The sequence below is a fragment of the Amia ocellicauda genome, chromosome 18, assembly GCF_036373705.1.
Source record: "Amia ocellicauda isolate fAmiCal2 chromosome 18, fAmiCal2.hap1, whole genome shotgun sequence".
Classification (NCBI taxonomy): domain Eukaryota; kingdom Metazoa; phylum Chordata; class Actinopteri; order Amiiformes; family Amiidae; genus Amia; species Amia ocellicauda.
In genome coordinates this window covers 11,476,152-11,502,629 of record NC_089867.1, presented here as the reverse complement: position 1 = coordinate 11,502,629, position 26,478 = coordinate 11,476,152, and the positions used below count along the sequence as shown (strand labels likewise).

Sequence of the window (26,478 nt, the reverse complement as noted above, 5' to 3'; positions counted from 1 at the left end):
CCATGGCTACGAATTGGAACATTTAAATGTCACCTTGCTGTAAGCCGACTGACTGGCAAATTCGATCATGACAACCCTTTCAATTTACAAAGGGGGAAAAATACCCAACTGATTATCCGTTTAATTTTTTAATTTTGTACAAAAGGTCAATCCTTCTTCCTCAGGGCATTGTGGACAACGAGCTTCATATCTTATTATACTGATGAAACTCTTTCCTCTCATTGATGTAATTAGCAGTTCATAGCATTGTCTGAAGTGTATATATTTGTTGGGGGTGTGAAACTCCACACTTGACCCTTTCTGCCAAGTCTTTTTCCCTTTGTCATTTGAGCATCTTAATTATTGTTCAGAGAAAACTCCTCGCATCAGTGAACACTAATTTCCTCCTCTTTCCATCGGAGAAGTCTTTCTGCCTGTGCCCTCAATCCCTCTCGGTGATAACTCTGTGTAGAAACTGACATGGTTTCCTCTCTGGGATTTGCAATACAGCTACCTCTGTGGTTTGTTAATATTATTTGTTGACTCAGCTCACTGTTGTTGATGCAGTATATAAATAAAATAAATAACAGCCGTTGTATATATAGCTGAAAGCAGCAGCCCTTGCAAGCCACACTCGATTATTTGAAAAGCGCTGGTTGTCTAAGCAGCTTGTTACTTTGAACAGGAATGTCACAAACATGATACAAACAAGCCCGGCTTGCCTGCCAGTTGAGCCCCTGCGTAACTTCGTTTTTATTATTGTTCATTATGCTTGGGGAGAATTGGCTTGCGTTAGTTTAGTTTACCTACATGCCACAGAGCACATTTTCCCATCATATGTAGAGATAAAGATGTAAGTGTTGTGCACAACATGGACATTCATAATGTAAGCTAAAATGTATTGTAACAATCTTTAAAAATAAGAGTTGGGTGCCCTCTATAACAGTCATCAAAAGAACAAGCACTTTCATGTGACTGACTGGATGGATCTCGGCCCTGTCCCAGATCTTCCTAAACTGTGCTGGGAAGCTTTTGCTTATGTTATCTGTATTTTCCCAAGTTATAAAACTGAGCTACACTGCTTTTCTCAACCTATTTAACGAGGATTTCCTGCCTGTGTGTAATATCACGTACAAAGCCCATAGCAGGGGAATTTTATATGCCAAGATATTTACAGGCTGATTCCTTATGCCTGTGGAAAATGCTGTTCTGTTTGGGGGAGCTTTTGGATTTAGGATGGCACCTCTCTTAAGCTTGATTAACTTATCCATAGTCTTTCCTTGCGGCATAATTGATTCCTTTTAAGTGCCAGATGCCTTGATTCTGTTATATTCCTTTTTTTTTTTTTTTTTTCCCCGCAGGTGAAGTCTGTTAAAACTGGCTCTGTGTTCTGGACGATAGGCTGCTGTCTGTCTTATTTTTACATGGTAAGTTTCAAATGTTTATTCTGTGTCCAAGGAAATGTACTGTGCAAATTGAAATCAATCCAAACCTTGCAACAACAACAACAAAAAAAGTCTGGGCAGAGACTACGCATCTATTGAATATTTTAGATTTTCCTATTATTAAACGACATTGGAGAATTAGATTTTTGGGTGGGTATAGAGGTTTAAACTTGAGGTGAAGTTGACAACCCCAACATACCTAGTCTTTTAACTCTTGTCTTATTAATAGTACATAAAAAATGGGGTGGGGAAAATCAAAGGAAAGATTTTTGTTAAAGGCAAATATGTTTTTATGGAAGTAGCTCAATTCAGTACACGAAGCTCCCTTTCTCTCACTGCAGGAGAGGATTTAAGTGTTTAGAAGCATTGCATGTGTGATGATTATGTAGCCCAATCATGGAAAATTGTATGACCATTTTGGCCCCTAGAGTGAACCCCTATCAGTTGCTGTAAATGAAACTGCTCGCTGTGCTGTGTACATTCATTGATGGCCCCCTAGTGTTTTCATTCCACACGGCAGTTTGCCTTTTTAAGCATCCTCTCTCCATATCCCCAGAGTATGTCGAATTAAAGTAAGCAATAATTAGTTATAATCAAAGATGACTTCTTCACTATGGTAATGTATTCTGTTGCATGGTAATGTATGGGATGAAAAGGGCTCATAAACTGGATGGTTAAAGAAGCTCTTTGGAGATCAAGCCGAATGAAGTGATAAAACCAAATGATTCCAGCTTGGGAACCGTGCATCATTCCACTTCATATCACTGCATTTCTAAATATTAGCTTTTCATTTGCAGCTACGATTGATATCCCTGTTTTATCTTCATTTTTGGAAATGTACGTGAAACCCTGTTAAAGCTTTAGGCCACATGTAGAAACCATGAACTTTTACCAGTGTAGTTGATTGGGTGCTTTAGAGTCAAAGGCAATGCTGTAGTCATAGGTGAGTTGAAGCATTTTTATGGGAATATGGCAGCCATTCTAGTCTTGTGAAAAGGGGGCCATGCTCGGAAGTCATCACACAAGAGTTTGACCCAATCGATATCCCTGTTCCGCAGCCGCAGTATAAAAGGAAAGTACCGTGGTGCTGATGAGAACGGTAAAGTTTTGACAGGCCTGAGGGAGGGAGAAGTGAAATGTGAAACTGATGTCTTGTTATGACAGGGTGAAATGATTTATTAGTGTCCTGGCAGCAGTGTCTCGTATCGGTTGCAGCCTGTTCAATAATGCGGCAGAGAGGTTACCAAATGGGATTGCAGCAACTAAGCCTCCAGACGAATTGCAGAGTTTTCACTGCAAAGCTTTTCTATGGTCTGTTCTCTCTCTGCAAAGTTGACATCACAGAACGATCAGGGATCAGCTCCCCAAGACTGAAAAATCTGCACGATTTGGAGTTTTTTTTAAACTCATCGTCTATTAAAGTCGTTAATGTCCTCGTCCACCAGACATTAAAACATGGCATGAGGATAAAACAAACTCCCAACCAATGTGCTTAACCTGATCCCCGCCATTGCACAGCGTTGTCAGCATCTCACAGAAATGTAATAGAGATAATTTACGAACCTCCTCCTGATGTAAGAGCTGTTTCATAATGATGGCTGCATCTGGTGCAGGACTTCGCTATAACTGTATGTTGGTGTTCTTTTAGTCCGTATATACTTGCCTTGGCCTGTGAACTTTATTTGTCCTGGAATGCTAATGCTGTAAAGCTTTGTGTCTCCCCTCTCTTATCCTTCTGCCTCTCTCTGCCATAGCTGCCGACGCGATTTCAGATCAAGTCTTTTAGACGTGTACTGCATTTTGGTTTAACGTTTTCTCAGTCACAGCCTTGCGTGACATTAAAATGTACCTGGAAAGCAAAAGCCTTTAATGTGAAAGTAGGTTTAATACAATGGCCATTTTTACACTATGATTACACAACTGTGTGCACAGTTTGTTGAATATAATGTACATATTAAGTGCCAGAAGTGTCTTCCTCATTTCTGGATGTTTTTCTTTAATATTCTCTCAGGTTTCAGCATGGGGAGGCTATGTGTTTATCATCAACCTGATCCCTCTGCACGTCTTCGTGTTATTGCTCATGCAGAGGTATAGTCGAAGGGTCTATATAGGTAAGTAACTTGTCAGTGTTTTGCATTTTTTAATCAATCAGCATTTTATAGATGTATATTTATATGCATATGTATGTTCTAGTCTGTGGAGATCTTAAAAGTGTATTATGTGCACGGCTGCCTCAATTGTAGGCTCATTGTGCTGAAAAAGCATTTTAGCATTTGCTTCATTAGAAAGGCAGGCAGACTTGCATACACTGAAGACAAGGCATGAAATCAATGGAGAGCACTGCTGAGGGGCTTGAATTATTGACAAGCCTGCCCAGCTGTTCTAAATTTCCGCAGTTAGATGGCAACCCCAGAGCAATCTTTTGTTTGTTATCCCCCCAGGGCTTGTACTTATGGACTGCTCTATTATATTTTGAAAAATATAAAGAATACATTATATTTATATTTTTATTTTAATGTAATGCTCCCACTGACAATTAACCGTACAGAGTTCCTTTACAAACAGTCCTATAAGACGTGCCATATTTAAATGCAGCAGAACCTCGGCACAGTTTGAAAGCAGTGTGTGTAATATTGGGTATTCTGCAGGGCTTTAGCAGTGAAATGTATTTGTTTCAGGGTTCGTTGTCTAGTTGTGGATTGGAGATTTGTTTTAATATAGGAGAGAGAGACTGAGAGAGATGCACAGAGGCTTCTGAAATTGCCCTGAGGCTCTCTGAAGCTGCCCAATTATTCAGTGTGTCAGGGTGTTTATTTTGTATCCTCAGAATGCTCTCGCTTGTATTTCCATAGTGGCACCAGAAGCTGGGTCCACACCTGAGTTTTGCCCCTTGGTGACATTAAATGAAAATGTCTGTAACAACCTTCTTGCAGTCCATTTCAAGCATTTGCATTTGTTTATCCCCAGTCTCTCATTTAAATAATGAGCAAATTGCATAAGCACAATGATCATGCAGCAGACTGCCTATCTCCACATCTCGGCACTGAGCTCTGTGGTTATCTCGCACGTCGACTTACTGAATTAGACGAATGGCAGTGATCGTTACCTTGACTCGCTTCCCTGAGTCTAGGGGAATGTGGATCTTTCCCCCAAAGGATTGAAAGGTTCGTGTTCAGCTGCATCTGCTGGCTGAACCTTTTCCCCTTATTTAAGATTTTCACACCTGTATTTAAGCCACAACACTGGCCTCTTTCAGTACAGCAGTACAGTACAACCATGCGAGTCGTCTGGTTTGCTGAGCAAGAATCTCATCAGTCACTGCCGGCCCATTGGTCCACAGGAAGTCTCGGTTTTAAGGATTTCAGGTTCAGCAAGAGAGGCTCATTGTAACACACCACTATATGAATGTGCACAGTGCCTGCATTACAGACCTGGACTGCATTGACGGTGTTTCGCAGCGCTGTTTCAGACTTGGTTTTATAGGGTTTGTTTGTTTTGTTTTTCTTTCTCCTGCTTGTAGTTGGTTAAAATGCTGCCTATTTAGATTCACTCAAAACTGTAATAATTATTGGATTTTTGTCTGAAAGTCATCCCTGAATCTCTTCCTAGCTTCCTATCAAGTCTGTTCCTAGAAATTAATAAGTGGTTGGAATACAGTTACAGCTCTCACATCCTCTAATGGAAGACTTTCACTGCATATTTAATACAACGACACATCCAGTAGATGGAGCAACTGCTTCTCCTCTTTGTATTCTGCTTGTGGGCTCCACTTGCCATGATCAGACTGTGATTGAGAGGGTGCAATTATACTTCAGTCGGATATAGCTGAGAAATGAAGATTCCTATTTATCACTAAATACAGATAAGAAAGTGACTGTTATGAGAGGTTATATCTAGAAGTTTTATTAGAATGTGATGTAGTTTGTTCCTCTAGAACCACAATTCACCCGCTCTTAGTTTTTGCTAGCATGCTTCACTCTAGCAGAGCTCCATTATTTCAGAACATAATTCCATGTTGAATACAATTTCATAATGTATGATTTAAGTAATCTTATAAAGGGGTTTAAAATCTGTAGCATTAAATGGGATCTTAGTTTTTATTATGCATTTTGGTTTAAGTGTTTTTGAATGGTGTCTAGCTGCTGGAGAGCTTATGGTATATTTTGTTTTACTGCAAGGGAATTGAATCAATTTCTTTGGATAAGATATCTCAGCCAAAACTTGGGGATCTCTGCCAGCATACATACACACACAGTTTGACTTTATTCACCTTATTCTTGCTTTAATACTTTAGACATGGGTAGAGCAAGACTGCAAACCAAATTTAATGTTAATGGCTCTTAAATTTCTTCATTAGTGCTGTTTAAGTAGACGTTCCATACCTTGAAGGTTATTGGCACATTATCAAAGTCTGTCTGCTTGCACTTGCGCCCACACCTTTCTCCTGTTTCTGAGTGAATAATTACATTTTGTCAGCCATGTTTGTCATTTTACTGATTAATGGTGCATTGGCAGATGCTGAGCACTTTGAGAGACAGTGGTCTGCAGTTTGGCTTTACACTTTCCCATTCATCATCAACAATCTCCATAACTGAATTGGAAATGGCTGCCATGGAAATGCAATTAAACTACGAAAAGGAATGGAAATTTGCCAACTGTCTGAAGATACCCAAGTGAAGCGCTGACTTACAGTAACCCCAATCTCCAACTGTCAGTGAATTTCACCTCCTAGAATAACATCTTCTTGTTCAAATGAATTGCCTTTGTACAACCATTTTACCACTGATTGTTTCATTTCCATGTGTCCTACTCACCCTTGATCCTAATTTAAAGTTGACTGCAAGAATGATGAGCAGGGATATTTTAGTTTATTTATATATATATATATATATATATATATATATATATATATATATATATATATATATATATATATATATATATATATATATATATATATATATATATATATAATAAAAAGTGTGTGTGGGGGGTCATATAAATATATAGACAGTCTACTAGGCCAAAATGTGAAGTGGCTCATTTTCACAGTTAAGTGATGTATTGGCTCTTCACTGCAGTAATTAGTAATTATTCCATCTGGTAAAGTGTTTCCAGACCCACGTTTCGATAGTCAAGCACACGCACATTGTCTGTCCTCTCAGTGAAAGAACTACTCCTTCACCATTCATTTAAGACTGTAACTTTCACATGGCAAGATAGTGCTATGCTGCATCAGTCCTGAGAATCTGTACAAGCTATGCTTGTGTAAAATAACTGCTGTGTTTCTGTTAGCGGCCACTGACTGGGCCCTGCAGGAACTAAAAGATCAGGTCCCACTGAAGGTGACATCAGCTGATGTTGGCATCTCTGCCTGCCATGCACTGCTGACCTAAAGCACATGACACATGTGCCTAGTTGACCACTCCCTGGACTGTCTTGGGGTCAGGCAAAGGAAGGATTATATTAAGAAGGGAAACCACAGCCTTATCCCCTTCCCATTTTCTTGTCATGTATTTTTCTTAAAGGAAAATCATGCTCGTAACTGTTCTTGAAAGAAAACCGTGCCAATATCTTGCTCAAATAACTCAAATTTGTACTTAATTAGCTCAGCATTTCCGAACAACAATATTAAGTCCACATAACCCAAGGCTTTAAGGTCCAGAGTTTGTGTGTTTGGCTATAACCCTGTTCTCTTACAGCTTTTGTTTTTCCCATCTCTCCTCTCAGCTTATAGCACGTTCTACATCGTCGGGCTTGTGCTTTCCATGCAGATCCCATTTGTGGGCTTCCAGCCTATAAGAACGAGCGAACACATGGCAGCCGCAGGTACGTGCCCTTCCTGTCTCCGACATGCCACGGACGGAAAACTCGCTGCCCTTGTTCTGGAATTGCTCCGGGCAAGATTCTATACTGTAGTTTATTTTTGCCTTTAGGATTGCTTTTTCATTTTGAAGGTTTTTAAAGCAACTTTCATTTGACTCAGCATACTTCTTCTTTTCCTGGTCTAAACTGAATATGTAAAGCATGTGGCTAATCTAATGCATGCGTTTGTTATTCTGGAGGCTAACAGTGCTGCAGTATAATCATCCCCTGGCTGCGTGCAGCTCATCCCTGCAGGCAGATCACAGCTGTACACACGTCTGCTATGATGTCAACAAACTGTTCAATCGAGCATGAAGGGGGGGGGGGGAAACATTCAACCTGTGAGACCTGGAAGGTTTAAGCCGTAGTGAACTCTGAGACATCTTAATGGGCATTCACCAACTAATGCATGTAAAGCCAAGAAGAAGAGCGGGGAACCTGAATGAATTATGCACCTGATGTAGAATAGTGTCAGATAGCATTATTGCAATGTTTTGGTCAGGTCAGTTAAATCATAGTATTATTTGTAGCACATGAGGCTGAAGTTTTGAACCTGAGGATGAAAGAAGCAGCAAGACTTAATGCAGAAGAACTTAGCCATACAAAATGGAGTAGACATTGTGAAATATTTGCTAACTCATTCTGTCATGTCATGGCCCCCATGTCTTTCTCCCACACCAGGTGTGTTCGCACTGCTGCAAGCGTACGCCTTTCTGCAGTATCTGAAGGACCGGCTCACCAAGCAGGAGTTCCAGACGCTGTTTTTCCTGGGAGTGTCTCTGGCTGCCGGAGTGGTGTTCCTCACTGTCATTTATTTGACTTACACAGGTTAGTTTCCATGGCAACCCACCCAGAGGACCGCCATCTTCGCAGGGCTGGGGGAGCGCTCTGCCCTCAAATGCGCTCTCACTTCTTTACCAGTTCTATTATGGAAAGTTGATCTGGTGGGGTGCGTTAATTACCCGGGAATCTAGTCCCTTCCCTGCCTTCACGTGCAAATGAGCTTTTAACCCCTAGGAACCCAGTGTGATGCACATCGCGCTCGGAGGATCACCAGTTTTTTCTCAGGCTTGTTAAATGTGGGAGACTCGTACATCACAGTGGTTCCTAAGGGTTAAACCCACAAAGTAATGATATCAGCATTCTGGCTTTGGTGTGACGGTGCTGAATTATTCATCAGCACTTCCCAGGCAGTCTAAAATCCTGCTAAAAAATTGAGTGGAATTGAATCAAATTGAGCACAACCTCATCTGCATCACTGAGGTTTGTAGTCAGTGTTTAATGGGTTTTCCCCACTGCTTTATCAATGCTTTATCAACAGCATCTTCACTGCTCAGTGATATACTCATTAAGAACATGTTTTCTCATCTCTGGGTTTAGTTTTTCAAAGCAATAACTTTAAATGTTTTCTAACCTTTCCATATTTTAAATGTATAACAATTTGAAAAAAAGTGCATTTGCTCAAAGACTGTCCAACTGAAACTGCTGATGCTGGGATTTTGAGTGCATTTTGATCCCTCCCCCCCCACCCTTGCTCTTGTTAGAAGCATGTGGAATAATTAGGGACCCCCTTGACGGCTGCTGTTGAATGAGATTTTTCGGGACTTTGTTAATGCTGTTTCCTGTGTTTGTGTGCAGGTTACATCGCACCATGGAGTGGGCGTTTCTACTCTCTGTGGGACACTGGGTAAGCAGTGCCAGTGTGTTGTCCGCTTGCTGGTCAGGCTGCGCTGATTTGCCCGCTTGAGGAAAACCGTGCTATTGGCTCCACACTTTTCCCTCAAGCTGCATGATATAAAATTATGCATTAAAACAATCATCTTTGTTGGACCTATTTCAGCTCCCTGGCTGAGCATCAGAGCCAAGTTTCATCTACACCTGTTTCCTCTCAACCATCTCCTCTCCCCTGACAATTGTCTTAACTGTTTTGAAAATATCCTCAATTGAGGTTTAATTACGTTCTTCTATTGCTCATTTATCCACTTTGCAGATGGGCCTTTGTAAAGTGAGAGACCTGTAGAGACTTCCTGTTTTTTAAACCATTTCCTGTGTCATCCCGCTTTTTTGAAACCTCTAGTATTTTGAGAAATCAAGAGGAGCTGTCAGTTCTGTTCAATTCTAACCATCACACATCCTAATTTAATTTGGGTATCTGGATTAAGGTTGTTTCAAAGTAAATCAAAGGGAATTGGATTCATATAATTAAATCATTCCTTTCTATGTACATGATTGTTGTTCAGTAATTAAATTGTAAACAGATCCATATGTTTTAGTAATTAACTAAAATGCGGTAATGATTTGGGAGGCAAATAGAAGTTATGTGAATGACAATGTGTGAAATTGGAAGAAGGAGAGATGAGTTTCGCCTATTAAACTAAGGAACCACGGCGTTTCAGTTCATCAGCAGATGTAACCAGAAGCACATTAATGCAATTGAATCGAAGCAAATATTTGCTTGTTCGCTTTAATTAAGAATAAATTGGCTTATCTTCATGAAAGCAGAAATAAAAACAAACCCTTTGCAAAACGTTCATTATTTGCACCTCCTTGTCGCAATGTTTTTTTAATTCTTAATCAAGATCTAAAAATACATTTCCCAATTTTGTAGAAATGGTCGATGTTTATCATGTAATATCTACCTTCTACTGAATGTCTGATTTGCTGCACTGCAGTGTGAGCTCCAGCTCGCCGAGAGACTGCTGTGAGATGAACTGTTCCCTTCCTCAAACAGTTTTTTTCTTTTTTACTGCTCCACGGTGTCTTTACGTTTCCTTTTAGCACTTCGTGACATACACCACAAATAGATGCTCCCCTCTCGCAAGAATATTTTATTTTTTCAGCAGCAAATCTGCTTAGTTGATGGTTGCAAGTCAAATATTTCCCTGCATGAATATATTGAATACTCTCACCGCACTGTAATGTCAGGAATGGAAAATACTTTTGCAAGTCATAAGATGTTTTATATATACATGCGTGCATAGAACTGTACTGTTTGAGCCTCCGACTTAAGTTCTCCACTTCTCACTGAAAAGGTAAAAACCTCCATCTCAGTGCATGTTTGAAGTATGAATGCTGTTTGATCCTCCTCCAAGCAGCTGGAAAGCGACTCACTCTAACTTATGTTCTCTCTTGCAGTTACGCCAAAATCCATATCCCCATCATTGCCTCCGTGTCGGAGCACCAGCCCACGACCTGGGTTTCCTTCTTTTTCGATCTGCACATCCTCGTCTGCACCTTCCCAGCAGGCCTCTGGTTCTGCATCAAGAACATCAACGATGAGAGGGTATTTGGTAAGGGCACTGCAGTACACAGCATGAACTTGTTTAAGATGTGATTTCAGCACTGTTGCCATTATTACGTGGCTAATGAAGCGGTTTTCTTTGAGGACTGGTCAAAGTCCAGTGGTGCAAATGTAGGACATCCAGAGAGAATGAAAAAAGCTTCAGGGTTATGCTACTATTAATTAAGCCTTTTTTTATTTTTGTAAATGAAACCAGAAAAGACTGCTTTTCAAACTGAATTGACATTGTATTTACAGGGGTGAATTAACCAACTCTGCCATACCTTGTCCTACCTCATACCATTCATTTTGTTCAATCAAAATGTAGAGTTAGATTTCATCATTATAGGCACAAAAAAGAAAGCAATAGTAAACTGCCTAGAGGTCTGACCGCACAAGTCATATTTCTAATGGAAAAACATTTTTCTCCTGTGTATATAATTAATTTTTGATGCTGAACTGTTGGTGAGTTTAGTATGGCATGGTAACCGTTGCTCACTGTCCCCTGCAGTGGCCCTGTACGCCATCAGTGCCGTGTACTTCGCCGGGGTCATGGTGCGCCTCATGCTCACCCTCACGCCCGTGGTGTGCATGCTGTCGGCCATCGCCTTCTCCAACGTCTTTGAGCACTACCTGGGCGACGACCTGAAGAGGGAGAACCCCCCCGCTGAGGACAGCAGCGACGAGGACGACAAGAGGAACCCTGGCAATCTCTACGATAAGGTGTGTGGGCTGCTCACCCGCTGATACGGCACAGTGGGCTATATCCCAATCTTGCGCTGAAGCCCGGATTCGGCAGGCCTGTATTCTCCACTGGGAGCAGACTGCCCTGCGGGATTCAGAAGCAGTGTGCCCACAGCTTGCTCATGGTGTTGAGTGAGGTCATTCCGGATCCTTTACTTCTCTTTGTTCTGGAAAGAACCCTGTTATGTTGACCTATTCATTTTAAATTCTTTTGCTTGGTAGTTCTTATTGTGGTGCATGAAGGCTACATTTATTGGGATTTTCTACTACTCTGTAGGCGTTCGACAACCATCTTGTGTGTTTGAAATGACAATCTTGCTGCCCTGGTTTTACACAGCACCCTGCTCACAGACTTATTAAAATTGTAATAAAGGTATAGGTTGTTTAAATGCATTTTTGAGCTTAATAGACAATACACAAGCTGGAATATAAAAATATACCTTTCAGATTTGCTTATTTAAGCAGGATACTCCTCTAAAATGGAGTAAAGTTATAGGACATTGTGCTGGATACCTGGCACATGTCAAGTGTTCACAGGCAGTTTCTGCAGTGTAGTTCTGTGACGTTTCAAAGTCACCCTGCCTATGGTACATGGCTGTTTAGAAATTCACATGCTGTTGCTCAGAATAACTCTGCACCTGCTTTGAAGGTTGTCACTGGAGTACAGCTGAAAGTGATTTAAGATGGCTACATTATTTTTTTACCACAAGAACTGTTCTTAAATAATTGTATTTACAGTACAAATAAATGGATTGCTATTGGTTAGGTGACGGTTCCAGTATGTTAACTTGTATGGGGTTCGTACAATGCTGGCCTCTTCTGTTCTGAAAATACCATGAGTTTTTAGATGTGCGGGTAGGTTAGTCCAATTTAAATGTGTTAATTTATAAGCCTTTCAGGAGCCAGCCTTTCAGGAGCCAGCCTCTCACCCTTGAAACACCTCCCTCTGTGCCCATCTCACTCATTCTTGTCTCCATAGGCTGGCAAGGTCCGGAAGCACGTGTCTGAGCAGGAGAAGGCGGAGGAAGGCCTGGGGCCCAACATCAAGAGCATTGTGACCATGCTGATGCTGATGTTGCTCATGATGTTTGCTGTCCACTGCACATGGGTCACCAGCAACGCCTACTCCAGCCCGAGCGTGGTGCTGGCCTCCTACAATCACGACGGGTAAGCGCTGCCCTGGCACGGGAGCCTCTTCACTTGGTCACACTTGGTGTTTGTTGAATTAAGTGAAAATCATATTTACATTTCTTTTCCCCCCCTGTATTTACTTACTGAGTGTGTTTTCTAGTGTTGCCTTTTTATTAGTCTAAAGAGAACATGAGTTATGTATCCCCAAGCCCTAGTCACTGTGTGATTGTGAAATGTGTAAATTGTCCTCATTCCTGTCTTTACTCTTGACAGAACAGTTGAGGGGGAAAATAGCCCAAGGAAAGCACTGAGAACTATTTATTGTTAAATTTAGTTATTTGTGCCATCTCTTCAAACAAGAACCTGTGGTTTTGGGTTGGATCGTTTTTCATTATTTCTTTTTCATATTTAATTGAACAATGCTGTTTATTATTCAAAGTGGTGCCAGTCTAAATCGTGTTGCAATGCATTTTAACAAGATTTTTAAAACTACTTCAGTTGTGATGTATTTTTGCAGTTTAGTTTCTCTGCCTTTTGTCAGTATATAGGCTACATTGCTTTTGCATCAGTGCATCTGCTTTTCTTAAGTTTATGAATTTTTAATTTGCAAACAGTGCCTGTCAGAAAATACCTCTATTAGGACAGTATATCACATGAAGCAAAAAGACCTTTGTGAAAGTGTTTGAGGTGCTCTTTACCCAGGAATAATGCTATGCTAGTTGAATCTTCCACTCTCTAATCTGTGTAGAATTCAAGCATGGAAAACTAGTGTAGGGCAAAAATCTTGATTTATTGTCCATTCAGCTTACATCTGTTGAAGCTCGACTTATCCTGTCTGACGGTATTCCCAGTGTTCAGAGACTGTGGAGATTGTGTTCTGTGAACAGCTGTGAGTGTCTGCTGTAAAGCTGATGAAAGCAGAAGGATATTATTTAGATAGTGGTTCCAGCTGTAATGTTCCACTTCTGCGATTGCATATAAATAAACAAGGCCTTTTGATGTGCGTCTGGAAGTGTCTGTGCATGTGTGGCTGATAAAGCAGGTCTCTAATAAAGTGGCTCTTCTCAATCAGGACACCTCAGACGAAGTGTGGAAGTTTAAAAGGATGGGCCTGAAATATTGTGTTTTCACAATAGTTCTGAAAGCAGTAGAAACCTTATACCACCACCAACTTCCTTGCATCTAAGTTGAGTTTCTTTTTGCAGAACAAGGAACATCTTGGATGACTTCAGAGAGGCGTATTATTGGCTGAGGCAGAACACGGACGAACACGCACGAGTCATGTCCTGGTGGGATTATGGGTACCAGATCGCAGGGATGGCCAACCGGACCACTCTAGTTGACAACAACACGTGGAACAATAGTCATATAGCCCTGGTAAGTCATATAGCCCAATCGGGTGCCTTGAAACCAGTACTCAGGCAGCAAAAAGTGATCAAGTCCTTTGGTAGTCTCTGTGTGGCTGTTCAGGCTGTTTAAGGGAGGTCCTCTGTGGGCGACGCTGCACTTACATCAGCCGAGAGGAAATCCGTGATGTCTCAATGCTCCTTTCCCCAGGTTGGCAAGGCTATGTCATCCAATGAGAGCGCAGCTTACCAGATCATGCAGAGCCTGGACGTGGACTATGTGTTGATCATCTTCGGCGGGGTGATCGGGTACTCTGGGGATGATATCAACAAGTTCCTGTGGATGGTCAGGATAGCAGAGGGAGAGCATCCCAAGGACATAAGGGTGAGAACTTATTTTCTTCTGTACAGCTAGGGCTTGCACAGTACATTTTAATATTCTGATCTGTCATTTTCCACATTGACAGAGTATTCAGGTCTTAAGACCAATCACACGGTGGTCAAAATGATTGATGGAGAATGAAAGAACTCTGTATTTTTCTCTGTTTGGAAAGCATAATGAGTCAATTACATTGCAGAACATAAAAGTATCTTGCGGAATTTGACATCCTGTTTTTGGAGGTCATTAATCAGAACGCCACAGTAGTAGGCAAATGAAAATTGACACTGCGTGAATTGAAGCTTTTGTTGCTCTTGTTGCTCTTGTTGGGTTTTGCTAGAGGTGCATTCAAAATTGTGAGTAGCCCTCCCCCCTGCTCCTCAGTCACATCGTATTTCTCTGGCATCATTTGCTTTCATTGGCGCTGGAGGTGTGCGTGTCAATGTGAACTTTACTATCCTGACATTGCACTCGTATGATTCAGCATCGGATTTGTCAGTGTTGGAGCGATGCGGTGGCCAGGGGTTTGATGCCATGTGCTCATGGATCGTTTTGCCTCTTGCTCTTCTCCTTGCAGGAAAGTGACTATTTCACACCCCAGGGAGAGTTCCGTGTGGACAAGGCAGGGTCCCCCACCCTTCTCAACTGCCTTATGTACAAGATGTCTTACTACAGGTTTGGGGAGATGCAGGTGAGCATAAACTTATAAAGATGACAAAAAAAAATGGTGGCGATTCGATTTTTTTTCAAATTAGCTGAGCATGGGACAGATGATCTCGTCAGGTCAAAAACAGATGTCCTCATGGTCACAAACCAGTCCCTCTGCATATACAGGATTTGTTTCTCTGGCAGAGAAAAGCTGTAAACGTTCTCATCCTGGAGCAACAGCCTTTACAAATACAGCTGTGAATATTGTGGGTTGTGTGTTTGTCAAGAGGATTGCGAGTTAAGTTTGGTTTCTAACGGGGTAACCTTCGAATTAATCTTAAAGATGAGGAATAACCGCTCTGACTTCAGGGGGAAGATTTTGCCAAACTTCTCTCTCTCAAAATAAAATCTAATTAAGCTCCTCTTTAAAATTACAAAATAATAATAATACAAAAAAAAAAAAACATTGGATCAAGATATTTTCTAATAGTTTTTGGGTGGGCTTGCGTGTCACAACTTATAAATCTGACATTTTGTATTGATTGTCCTGCACAGGTCAGGAACTGAACATCTTTACTGTCTCTAGATGAGTTTAATAGAGAGAAGGCTGTCTTGTGTTGCATAACTCATAGTTTGAACTTGAAGTGCACAGTGAGACCAGAAGCCCTTCTACAGCACTACAGACTGCTGTGTGCACTGTGCTGAACGCTCTCCCCATTTCCTCGTCCTCAGCTGGATTTCCGGACGCCACCTGGCTTCGATCGGACGCGCAATGCCGAGATCGGGAACAAGGACATCAAGTTCAAACACCTGGAGGAAGCTTTCACCTCCGAGCACTGGCTGGTGAGGATTTACAAAGTCAAGAAACTGGAGAACAGGGAGCCACTGGATCACAAGCCGCGAGTCACCAATATCATTCCCAAACAGAAGTATTTATCAAAAAAGGTACGTGTCGATTTTTTGTTAGCAGGACTATAGTCTGTGTTCACTTTGTGTGTGTTGAGGGTATCTCCTCACTCAATACCTTTCTTGTGTGACTATTAAAATGCATTTTGGCGTCTTGAATTTTCTCCTTCAGTTTCCTGCCTCTAGTTTGTAGATTTTGCCTCCTTTTGAAGCTGCCCTTATGTATCATTAATGGCATTGCATGCACTGTAATATTCAATTAGACTTGCATGTGTGTGTAGAGCTGGAGTAAGCTAAAGGGCATCTGTGTTTGAACTGAACACATTGATCTGTGGAGGCGAGCTGGGAGCTGGGTCCTATAGATCTCATTACTTTGAATCTGATCTTCAGTGTGCCAAGGGTACTGGTGTATAATGATGGAAGCAATGTGCAACCTACCAGGCTTTTTTTATATATTTGAAAGTTGCAGCCTTTTAAACTGGCTCTTAATTTCGATATTGTACAGCAAGTTAATTTTAGTTTTTTCTTTCCCCCGTTGTACAGATTGCTAAAAGGAAGCGTGGCTACATTAAGAATAAATTGGCTCTGAAGAAAGGGAAGAAACTGAACAAGAAAGCTGTTTAATGAAGATGAAAATCAAGCAAGAAAACCAACAAGAACAACAGTCATCTCGAACCCCTGAAAGTCTTTGCCTTGAGCTCTGGTCCTCCTCCCCAGTGAAGTGGGTAGCAGAACTGTCATCTGTCGGGTTTCCACCGAGACTCGAACAGGGTCAGGTAGCTTGAGAGAGATCCATTGGTTTAACGAGAGGACCTTTGTCTCGCTATTTACTTTTTTTGTACTTGAATGTGCTGGCAAGGCAGAAAGCTGCTGAACTGGGTTGGCAGCAATTATGATGTGGTACATATTATATAATCCTATAAATCTCAAAATGAAAATAAATTAAACTGGGAGTGATTGCACCAAAGAGCCCTCTTATTTCATCCTTGGCACATGTAAACTTGTTACCTTTTTAAAATCCTTAATAAAAACGCTAAGAGGGGTTATAGTTCCTGACGCGTGTACAGACAAGACAATATACGGTATGGAGGAACACTTTATAAAGAAATTGAGCTGTTCTGTCAATGCATTCTCTTAGCTTGGTTTCCTTAGTCTTTGCAAAGAAAACAAATTACATACATTTTTCCACACGTGTAAATATGTTATATAAAGAAAATATCTAAAAGGGTTATATAATATATATTGGATTTTTGTGGTGACTTTAAATAAGCAGATTTCTTTGGCTACTTAAGTGACTTTTTTATTGCAGCAGATTTTGTTTACAACATGCAGTATGAAAAAAAAAAAAGTGAATGCAATAACTTGTTTAGCTGGATTTACAGTAACTATAAGGATATTTCATGAAGAATGTGCATTTTTTTTGTATACTATACTTAGATTGTATATTCTGCTGCTAGATAAAACCGATTTTGATTTGAGAGAAAATTCTTTATTGTACCAGGTCAGAGAGATTATTTTCTTCCATCTTCCAAGAATAAGCTTTTAGTCTAGCCAGGGGTGTTAGCCCACACTTTCATCAGTTAGCTCTCCTGTTATATACAAGACATCCACACAAGCTGCTGTTAAATTCCTAAAGCGGGCCTCCGAGTTTTGGGGTGTTTTTTGAAGCTGCAATAAAAGCCGACAAAAGGCAAAATATCTCTGCAAATTTGAAATGCAAAGCAGGCCGCTTGTTACGAACCGTAATCAAAGCCGCCCCTGGAAACGAATGCACACCTGTACCCTAGAACAGCATCGGAGCTCTGATTGGCTTTTAAAAAGGTGACAAGTCTACAGATCACATCCTGCATAGGAAACTGAGGGCTTCTAATCATTACTATGTTCTCAAAGTCAGTGTATACCTCTTGATTTCTTTCTTGATCCTTTGTTTGTTTAGTTTTTTTAATATATATATTTACCAATTTTTTTCAGTGTCGGGTGTCATCTCCTTTTATTGTGCTAACTTGCTATATATGTGTTTTTCCTTTGTGTTTTTAAAGTAAATGATGTCAACCTGTCATCCTATATGCCAGAATGTGGGCATTAGTGACTTAAGCACGGGGTGTCATATTGATCTAGCACATCACTTTATGAACTTGAAATACTGTTCAATATTTATTTACATCAATTAATAAGTGGCAAGGAAGCATATGAAGATTTGAAGGGGATGGTCGCATCCTATCACAAGATATAAAATTGTACTTTTTTTCTAAGTTAACATGTTTATTCCATCAACTGTAAAATTAGATGCTGGTGTAACAAAACAAAAAAAGACTAAAAAACAAAAATGGGGAAAAACTAAAATGTACCTTTTATGATTTAAAAATGTAAATGAAATGGTTCAGGTAAAGCCTTATTCATGGAAATTGTGTTTGGGAAGATGTACAATATTCTTTTTTTTTTTGTATCATTAGTGTTCTTTTAAATCTCTTCCCTCTGGATTTTGTTGGTTTGTTTCCTGCCCTGTTTTAGCAGAGCTATGCTCTTGGCACTCCCCACCCAGCCCTCTTTAAATCACTTGTATTCCTGGGAATGTTTTTCGTTTGTTTTTCTTTTTTCCTCCCTCGCCCAGGTTTACATTTTTACATTGTTGCGGAAGACTTGGTTCAATCCTGTTCAAATGTAGACAAAATAAAATTCAAGTTTGTGTAAAAAAAAAAAAAAAAAAAAACTTTCGGTGTTTTCAATTTTCCTATTTTGTAAATAGGAATGATCTTTTGACTAGGAATCTGCCCAGTGAAATGTTGATTCAGGAAATGTTCAGGTACTTGAATGCTCCCCTTAATAAGAATTCAACTAATTGCAGCTATCATGTAGTCATTTCTTTATATTCAAGATTATTTTACTTGCTTTAATAACTAAAAAAATTGCGATGGTTAAAGTGGTGGCTGCAGACTATGCACAGGGAAGTTAAGTTTACTATAGCATCTGTTCACTTACAAAAGCATCCACGTGATGGCAGCACTCACCTGATGTATTCCTCAGCAGCTCAACATGTTTAGTTTGACACAGGCAGACAATAGTGGATTATGCCTTCTACAGGTTTCTAGTTTTCAAATCTCCATAAACTTGTCATCTTTAACTTGGTTTGTATGAAATATTATATATGCATTTACTGCACTTAAACCAATAAATTAAACTACAGGTTAAAGTGAGCTACTTCAAAACTACTTCAGCCTCAGATTGTAACTGATCTACTCTGAAAACTTGTTTATTAGCATCGCAAAATCAGTCCCAAAGGAGGGGAATCCAGATTGCTCTATCCCCGTGCTGCAGAGCTCCAGCTCCGGGCGACGCGGTTCCGGGCCCCATGGCTGCAGCGGCCCTGATCTCCAGACACACGGAGCATGTGGGGTCCTCGGGTCTTCTGAGAACGTGGGAGCTGAAGCTTCAAGGAGGAGAAGATACCGCAGCGGAGTTCCCAGTGGGCCGTGTGGGAGGAGAGCGGCTTCCCCGTCTGATCAGGGAGGGGCAGGCGCTGGATGTGAGGAGCTGGGATCCGGAGCCGCGGAGCTGATGTGCCACAGCTGCCGGTGAGTAGTAGGGTCGAGGAGAACAACATGGCCTTTCACGGTTTAATTTTCAAACTGTTTGTGTGCAATTCGATGTTATGGTTCCACACTATTGTGCTCTAATACACCATAGAAAGACAGATGTGTTCTAAAGGATTGGTGCGTCAGGATGATTAAAATTAATGTTTTGAGTAGATGTAAACCATTGACTTCTACAAGAAACAGTTCATGTCTTTTTATAATTTTAGGAGATGAAAACTATACTATTCTGTTTGCTCAGATCATTGGTTCATTTAAGGTTTAAATGGTTTGATGAGCACAGCGGGAAGCCTGTCTAGCCAGGGCTGTACTGTACAGCACCAGGAATTAAATCTAACCCTGGACTGGGATGTCAATACTCCGATACGAGGCAGGCGATCCATACTCTCTCCACACGCAATCCACGCGTCAGTTGTGCGTTTCCACATTCAATTGTGTGATTGCTATGCCCCTTTGAAGGACGCAGCATATTAAATCAAAGCTATTCGATTTTGGCAGGAGCCCTGGAAAGGGTCCGCTTTCTGATTTCAGCAGACTGCGGGACATCTGTGCCAGAGCTCTCGACAGTGTCGGTGTCGATGAGAGTGGGAACAGATTTAACAGATTTCCTCCCGTTTCTTTGGAATCTGAAATGCAGTCTTTGAGATGAAATGGGAAACTGTCTCGCACTGTGTTGTCTTGCATAGCACTACACTACAAAACGATCACTTGCCTGGATCTGCAGAATGTGAAAAAGTCGTTGCAGGGGCCTGTAGGTGGCGATGCTTTGACCTTTGCCCTCTTCAAGCTTTGGAAAAAGGGCATCGGTCACTGGCAACAGTCCTCATGGGCCACAGTAATCACTGCTAAGCAAGCCTGAAGAATGGGCTTATTCATACGTGTGAACAATCCTCTGACAGAGAGGCCACTGTAGAAAAACTAAAACAACAAATCAACAGGTAGAACATCTGGCTGATATAGTTCACACTTTTTAGAAATGTGTGAACTGACTAAAACACTATTTACTGTAACTGGAGCCTCAAGTGAACATCAGTGAAAAAGCTCCGGTTCTCCTTCAGCCCTTGAAAAGAACCCAAGTTTAAAACATTTATTCAACATACAGAAGCTTTTCAGTTTTGTTTTTTTATTGCTTTCAATTACTTCTTAGGATTGCCTTTGCATATTTATCCCATGTGAAAGTGTAAATTCCAAGACACCCATAATGTGATTGCCATGGCATATTTATTTTAACAAAACAACTTATAAACTTTTTTTCTTCTTTTTTTGTTTTACTGTATAACAAATATGTGTTGCATAGGTTCTACACAGGTGAACGAAGAGTTTGGTTCAAGCTCTTGAATACATTGCAAAGCTGTACAAATTGAGCTAAGTGTTACATATACATACATTCAGGACACTTGATGTCAACCTGCACACAGTATAAACAATACAGAACACGCTCATTCAGACAGATCACAATCCTAAAAAAGATTATAAGGACTGGCCATCCATCCATCAATCAATTGTCTGTCTGTCTGTCTCTCTCTCTCTTTGTCCTTAGTCTTGATGGTATAGAAAAAGTGCTTCTTTTAGTTAAAATAAGGCAGGTCAGATCTCAGACACTCACTACAAGAGCTGAAGAAATCAGACTGCAATTTGACACTAAAATAAGAAGTTACAAAATATACAAAATTCTTTATGACCGGTAATGACATACATTTGTTTGTATTTGTTGAGATCGCTTTTCGAAATGTGAAAGCAATGCCAAACTAAGTCTTATCGCTTCTGTTCACCCTGTGACCCTAGTGTGCACAAATCTAAAAAACATTTCAGCTTCGGATTCGTTTTTACTGGTGATGTAGGAACTGAAACTGCTTCACATTATAGTATACACTGATCAGTATCACTGTAAAGCTCATCGTTCAACTGAATTATGAATGTGTTTTGGATGAGGTATTTCAGCATTTTATAACAAGCAACCAAGGCAAATGGAAAAAAAACGAGAAATAACTAAAACTGCAGACTTCATTGTCAATTCTAGTCTAGTTCAACACCCACCGGCTTACAAATACTAAGCATCTACCATTTCAATCATAGACTACCTATGCATTTTAGTATGTAATTAAACCCAGAACTATAATAGTTTTATTCCAGCTGTGCAAACCTTTTTTCCACTTATTACCAGCACCTGCAGCCTTTTCCCACTTGTACTTCTATGCTTTAATATCTCATGGTAGCACTCAACAGGGCCCCAGCATCACATTTTAATATGCTCGTAACAGTAGAAAGTCCTCTGAAATAACAAAACAGTCTGTGCAGGCATGCATGGCTTTCCAAGGGTTAACTGTGCACAGTCTTGTTTAGCTCTTCGGCTTTCAAATCAGCTTATATTCATAAATCGCCGGCGTGCGGCTAAGTGCACTGCAGTCATATATGATGGGCGTGCCCGTGCTCTCTGAAAACTCCTCAACCATTATGTATGAACACTGAAGGGTGCGTCAGCACTGAGCCGGCAGCTACACGGATGCACACGGCCCTTGCGTGGAATGTGGGAAAACCTTGTGAGTTTCAAGCAGGGGGGGGGGGGGGGGCTAAGTGAATGTACGAACCCACAAGCAGGCAGAGTGTTACTCCAACATAACCAATTTTGTAAATTTTCCTACTGCACAAGGCGGGCTCACGTCAGAGCTCATGGGACCACAGCCTGAGCTGCTTCCCAGAATCACTGCGGGCGGCGGCATGATCACTGTCCGAGCATCAGTCACGACGCTGCGCCAGTCTGCTCATGTTAACTGTTACCAGGCCAGCACACGCAAGACCGCCTGCCAGGAGCTTCTAACAAGAGAGAAATGCCTCTTTCCTGTGTAACCCCGAATCATCAGCCATCATTAATCGCCATTAACAGGAAAGGGAAGCCAGATAACAACTTTTTGCACACTGTGTATGTGTAATTGAATAATGCTCGTTTAAGCCGCTTTCTCTAAACAGAAGATGTTTCTCTCCCCGTCAGTTTACGGCAACAACGGCCCGCTCTGCCCCTCGTGGGACATCAAGAGTTAAAACACTATCAGCAGCCGGAGAAGACAATTGCCCCGGATTAAAAACTGAACTTGTGTGTGCCGTGGAGGACTCTTATTCTACCTGCAGAAGCCCTGTTGTATTGGGAGTCTCCACAAGACACTCAGATATGACATCTTACATCGAGGGGCAGAAGCTGCAGCCTCTCTGAGTGAAAAAAAAGTCAACGAGACTGCGGCAAACTCGGTGCTGACGGAAGCTCCGCGGTTATCTGAATGTGGCTGATTCTGGATGGCATTAGGAGAGTCTGGCTCAAAACCGCTTTGGCAGGTTTATTTCCACAATAGCGAGTGGAATGCTCTTCACACTCAACAGAATGTATAAATACCCGCAATTTAAACCTCTCCTCGGCTTGGGGCTGCGTTGTGAAATGGCAGTTCTTTGTTGGATTGTATGCTTTTCCCCTCATTACCCTCGAGCAATGAGCGCAGTCCTGGGGTGCGGAGTTATTCCCACTGCTGCTCATTGTTGGGAGCAGTCTTTGATTATTTCGCTCTGAAAGGTCGGTCGAAGAAAATGGCCTTTGAGTGGAGCCAACGCCACCTGGTCTGCAGCCGACATATTCCACAGGCCACACTGACACCACAGCTGCCCGCCAGAGGGGGAACAGATTGTACTCGATTCAAGTCGGCAAAAAGCAACTCCAGGAGAAGAAGAAAAAGCATAAAAAGTTGTCTGATTGCAATGGGATTATACAGAGAAACATGTCCATCATGACACAATAGGGCAGCCGAAGCAAGATGAGTGTTACTAAGCAAAATCACCAAAAAAAGAATCAGGAACTAAAGAAAACCCACAGCACTTCTATGCTTTTCTTTTCAGCGCCTTCATTATGTATAGAGTTCACCGCATAATGAGTCCGTCGCAGTTGAAGTGATGGTTTGCTAATCAGCACGTCAACGTTGACATGGAGAGAAGCCGAGGGTCTCCTCACAACTTTCCGATGCCTGTGTGAGAGGACAGTCCTCGATTGTGTCTTGGCACTGCTGAGTTGAGAGTGCAATATCACACTGGAGCAACACAGAATGAGAAGAAAATCAACCAATATTCATCCCAGGTTTGTAAGGGAAGAGTGGCTACAGTCTGGCTATTCCAATCTCTACGCTATCCAATCAGTGAAGTCTGATGGTATTTTTGAGTCACGAATATGGGCTGGCTGTTATAAAAAGCTCAACAAGATAAGCTTGGAACACTTAGGACTGTTTATATCCTTGGCTTCTGTGTTTTATACCGATCCCTGTTCAATACCAATATGGTGACCAATTATGGAAGCTCAAGATTCAAAATATAAGTAGAAAACTGACAGCTTTTGCAGAATAATACTCTCTCTGGGGCTGATTAGTTCAAATAGTGCAGGAATCCGAAAACAAAAGCAGAGCCATGAACCAACATCCGTATGCCTGGACAGTGATAAGGCAGGACTCACACGGGTCAAGGAGAGAGACTCTAGACCAAAGGAGAGCAAACCTGACGCCACACACAATCACCAGACATTTCCACCCTCTGCCTGTCGTTATCTTATTATGTCCGGTGGCTGTTTGTATTTATCCTCTCTTAGCTCCTAACTGCAAAATCCTTCACTAAAACACTATACCTCACACATTCGCAAAGACCAGGAAGCAGCATCTGACACGCTTCCCCAGGAATGCTGGGCCTAATCCTTCCTAGGCAATACGTAGGCCCTTTCTTACCCAATATGTATCACCTTCCTGATAAAGCAGAAGCAAATAAAAAAAATCATGTTCCAATAAACCCCACAAAACCCTGGCCACAGTACACCTGTGTGGGGTACAGAAATGCCCACAACACCATGTGAGGGACCACCAAACTATAGCGAGTCTGAGAGATCCTGGAAACGAGTTCTGGGATGTAATTGCATTTCCTAAAATCAATTTAATTTCTCCCAGTTCTGTGGATACTGGAAACACACCATGCGGCACCACCTGAAAGAACCTGTTGTCACATAAAGATGATTATGTGGGATTCAAGGGTCTGCTGTTAAACGGAAAGTTTGGTCCTCAGTGAATGTCGGAATGCAGTCAAAGAAAACATATTGAAGCCTGAAGAGTTCTTGATGTCAAAAATAATACAAGCTAGGATAATTAATGGTCCTGCTCTTAACAGGGTTACAGTATAAGCTAGACCCAGTGACGGATGCTTACATGTGGTCTTCAGAACGTCTCACAAACATAAACATGCAAAACGACCACTCTTTAGACACGGAGGTCGACAAGCACATTGACGCGGCTGTATTCCAGAAACACGTCACAACGCCGCCGTCTTGCTACCCTTCTAGTGAGGCGAGAGTCGGGGGGGAAAGTGCGGAAGAGTGGGAAACATGCTGTCGCTACTGATTACATTCCTGTGACCTAAACAAGGTGCTCTACATCTGCAATGGCAGGACACATTGCAAAACACAAGGAGGTGGAGAAGAAAATCAAGAGAGGGGGGGGAAAAAAAACACAAAAATACACCAGTGGCAAATCACTCTGTACGTGTGCAAAAAAGGTCTTGGCAAAGTGAAAAATAGAAATATTCTACTTGTAATAATAAAAATGCTCTCTCTCTCTCTCTCTCCCCACCCTCCCCAGCACCGGGAAAGGTGAAAGAGTTGGTCGGACTAGGAGTGTATTTACAAGGATGGCTCTTGGACATTGGGAGCTCGCTGTCCGTGTTCTCATTGGCAGTTCTTGTAATTGTATCACTCCTTAGTCGTGAATCAAGTCAAGAGTCCTAGAGGACTGGTGGGGACACTGGTCTACTGTCCTCAAGTATCCCATCATCCTCCTACCCTGACTGCCCTCCATCCATTGGGCTGGACTCCGTGATGGCTAGCATTGGTCCCATGGTCTCGCGTCAATGTGTCTTCCAGAGTGGACTGTGATACACCCAGCCATCGCCCTACACACACAAACAACAAACACACAGTGCTTGATTTCATTTATCGTACGAAACAGTCCAGCCAACTGCAGTATGGGCAGAGTGTGATGTGCTCTCACCTCTTTGACGAAGTACTGGGGTTTCCAGGGCGTGTTGCTGCTGGCTCTCTGCCTCTCCTCGGCCCGCTGCCGCTCCTCCAGGCGATGTTTGTGCTCGGTGGCCGTGTCAATGTTGCCCTCCTTAAGGGCGCTGGTCACATCCTGCCAGAGACGCCTACAACACAGGAGCACAGGGCGGCCGTCAGCATCCCTCAGCCCCGCAGAGACCCACAGTCCCCACCCGTCTCCCCTGCTGACGGCACGTGGAACAGCTAGAAAATAAAGCTCTCAGGCCAATTAGGGTTCATCATCTAGACTGAAACAGAGCTCTGTAGCCCAGTAAAGACACTGTTGGTCATTACATTGACAATTTTTATTTTATTTAACCCCTGAAAGAGGCCCTGGGAGCTAGTGATGGAAGTAGTGAATCTGCTCAAATGCGGCTTTGATTACATCAATTGAGTTTTTAAAATTCTGCTTGTACCAATACAGCAGATTCAGCAACCCTCCCCTCTTTCATAAGTTTACTTTTCAACGACAAGAGCCCAGGATTGGAGCTGCACTTTCAATTATATTTCTCCAATCCCAGCATTTACATTAAATAAACGAAGAAAGAAATGCGCCCCTGACACTATTAGAGCTATCAGGTAGCTGGCTAGGGTTTCAATTAACTCTGTAATTGTCCTGACATTCCGTCCATGTAATTAAGAGGCTCGTCGGAGCAGCTAAACATCACATCGTCCTCTTTGACATTAAGGATTTAAGTCCTGCCACTCAGCAGGGTATTTGCAGGCCAGGACTCCACTTGTGAAAATGAGATGCCACTTAAGATAGTGTTGTGGTAAAGAGGGCAGGTTTTTTTTTTTTTTTTTTTTTTTTTTTTTTTTTTAAAAGATGAATCTCTACTAGCTGACCCAAATGCACAAAAACAAACCAAAGAAAACCCAACACATTACCAGGAGCTAATAGAGCTGCAGTACGTGATCATTTTCTATAAAGATGCCATGTTATGATATGAAGAAATGAAAGAGAAGGTCATTCCCAACCTTATATCTGATTGAACACCAGTTGCTCTTTGCAGTAAACCTTTGGCAGCCACACCACGGATATTAAATCTGAGATGATCCAGC

General features: G+C 41.7%; 2 protein-coding genes across 3 annotated transcripts in view; one reads left to right on the top strand and one right to left on the bottom strand.

The window, feature by feature from the left end:
- Positions 1-18,571, top strand: part of stt3b (STT3 oligosaccharyltransferase complex catalytic subunit B) — a 53,722-nt gene extending 35,151 nt beyond the window's left edge. The window contains exons 4-16 of the mRNA XM_066691381.1: positions 1,341-1,406; positions 3,436-3,535; positions 7,155-7,253; positions 7,971-8,117; positions 8,928-8,976; positions 10,425-10,579; positions 11,081-11,292; positions 12,293-12,480; positions 13,650-13,821; positions 14,002-14,175; positions 14,747-14,860; positions 15,550-15,762; positions 16,267-18,571. Of these exons, the coding sequence (XP_066547478.1) occupies positions 1,341-1,406; positions 3,436-3,535; positions 7,155-7,253; positions 7,971-8,117; positions 8,928-8,976; positions 10,425-10,579; positions 11,081-11,292; positions 12,293-12,480; positions 13,650-13,821; positions 14,002-14,175; positions 14,747-14,860; positions 15,550-15,762; positions 16,267-16,347 (1,770 nt within the window). The 3' untranslated portion in view covers positions 16,348-18,571. The remainder of the gene's footprint in view (positions 1-1,340; positions 1,407-3,435; positions 3,536-7,154; positions 7,254-7,970; positions 8,118-8,927; positions 8,977-10,424; positions 10,580-11,080; positions 11,293-12,292; positions 12,481-13,649; positions 13,822-14,001; positions 14,176-14,746; positions 14,861-15,549; positions 15,763-16,266) is intronic.
- Positions 18,572-20,515: 1,944 nt separating this feature from the next.
- Positions 20,516-26,478, bottom strand: part of osbpl10b (oxysterol binding protein-like 10b) — a 79,460-nt gene continuing 73,497 nt past the window's right edge. For both annotated transcript variants that reach the window (XM_066690559.1, XM_066690560.1), the window contains 2 exons: positions 25,370-25,523; positions 20,516-25,271 (listed from right to left, as the gene is read on the bottom strand). In XM_066690559.1, the coding sequence (XP_066546656.1) occupies positions 25,227-25,271; positions 25,370-25,523 (199 nt within the window). In that variant the 3' untranslated portion in view covers positions 20,516-25,226. The remainder of the gene's footprint in view (positions 25,272-25,369; positions 25,524-26,478) is intronic.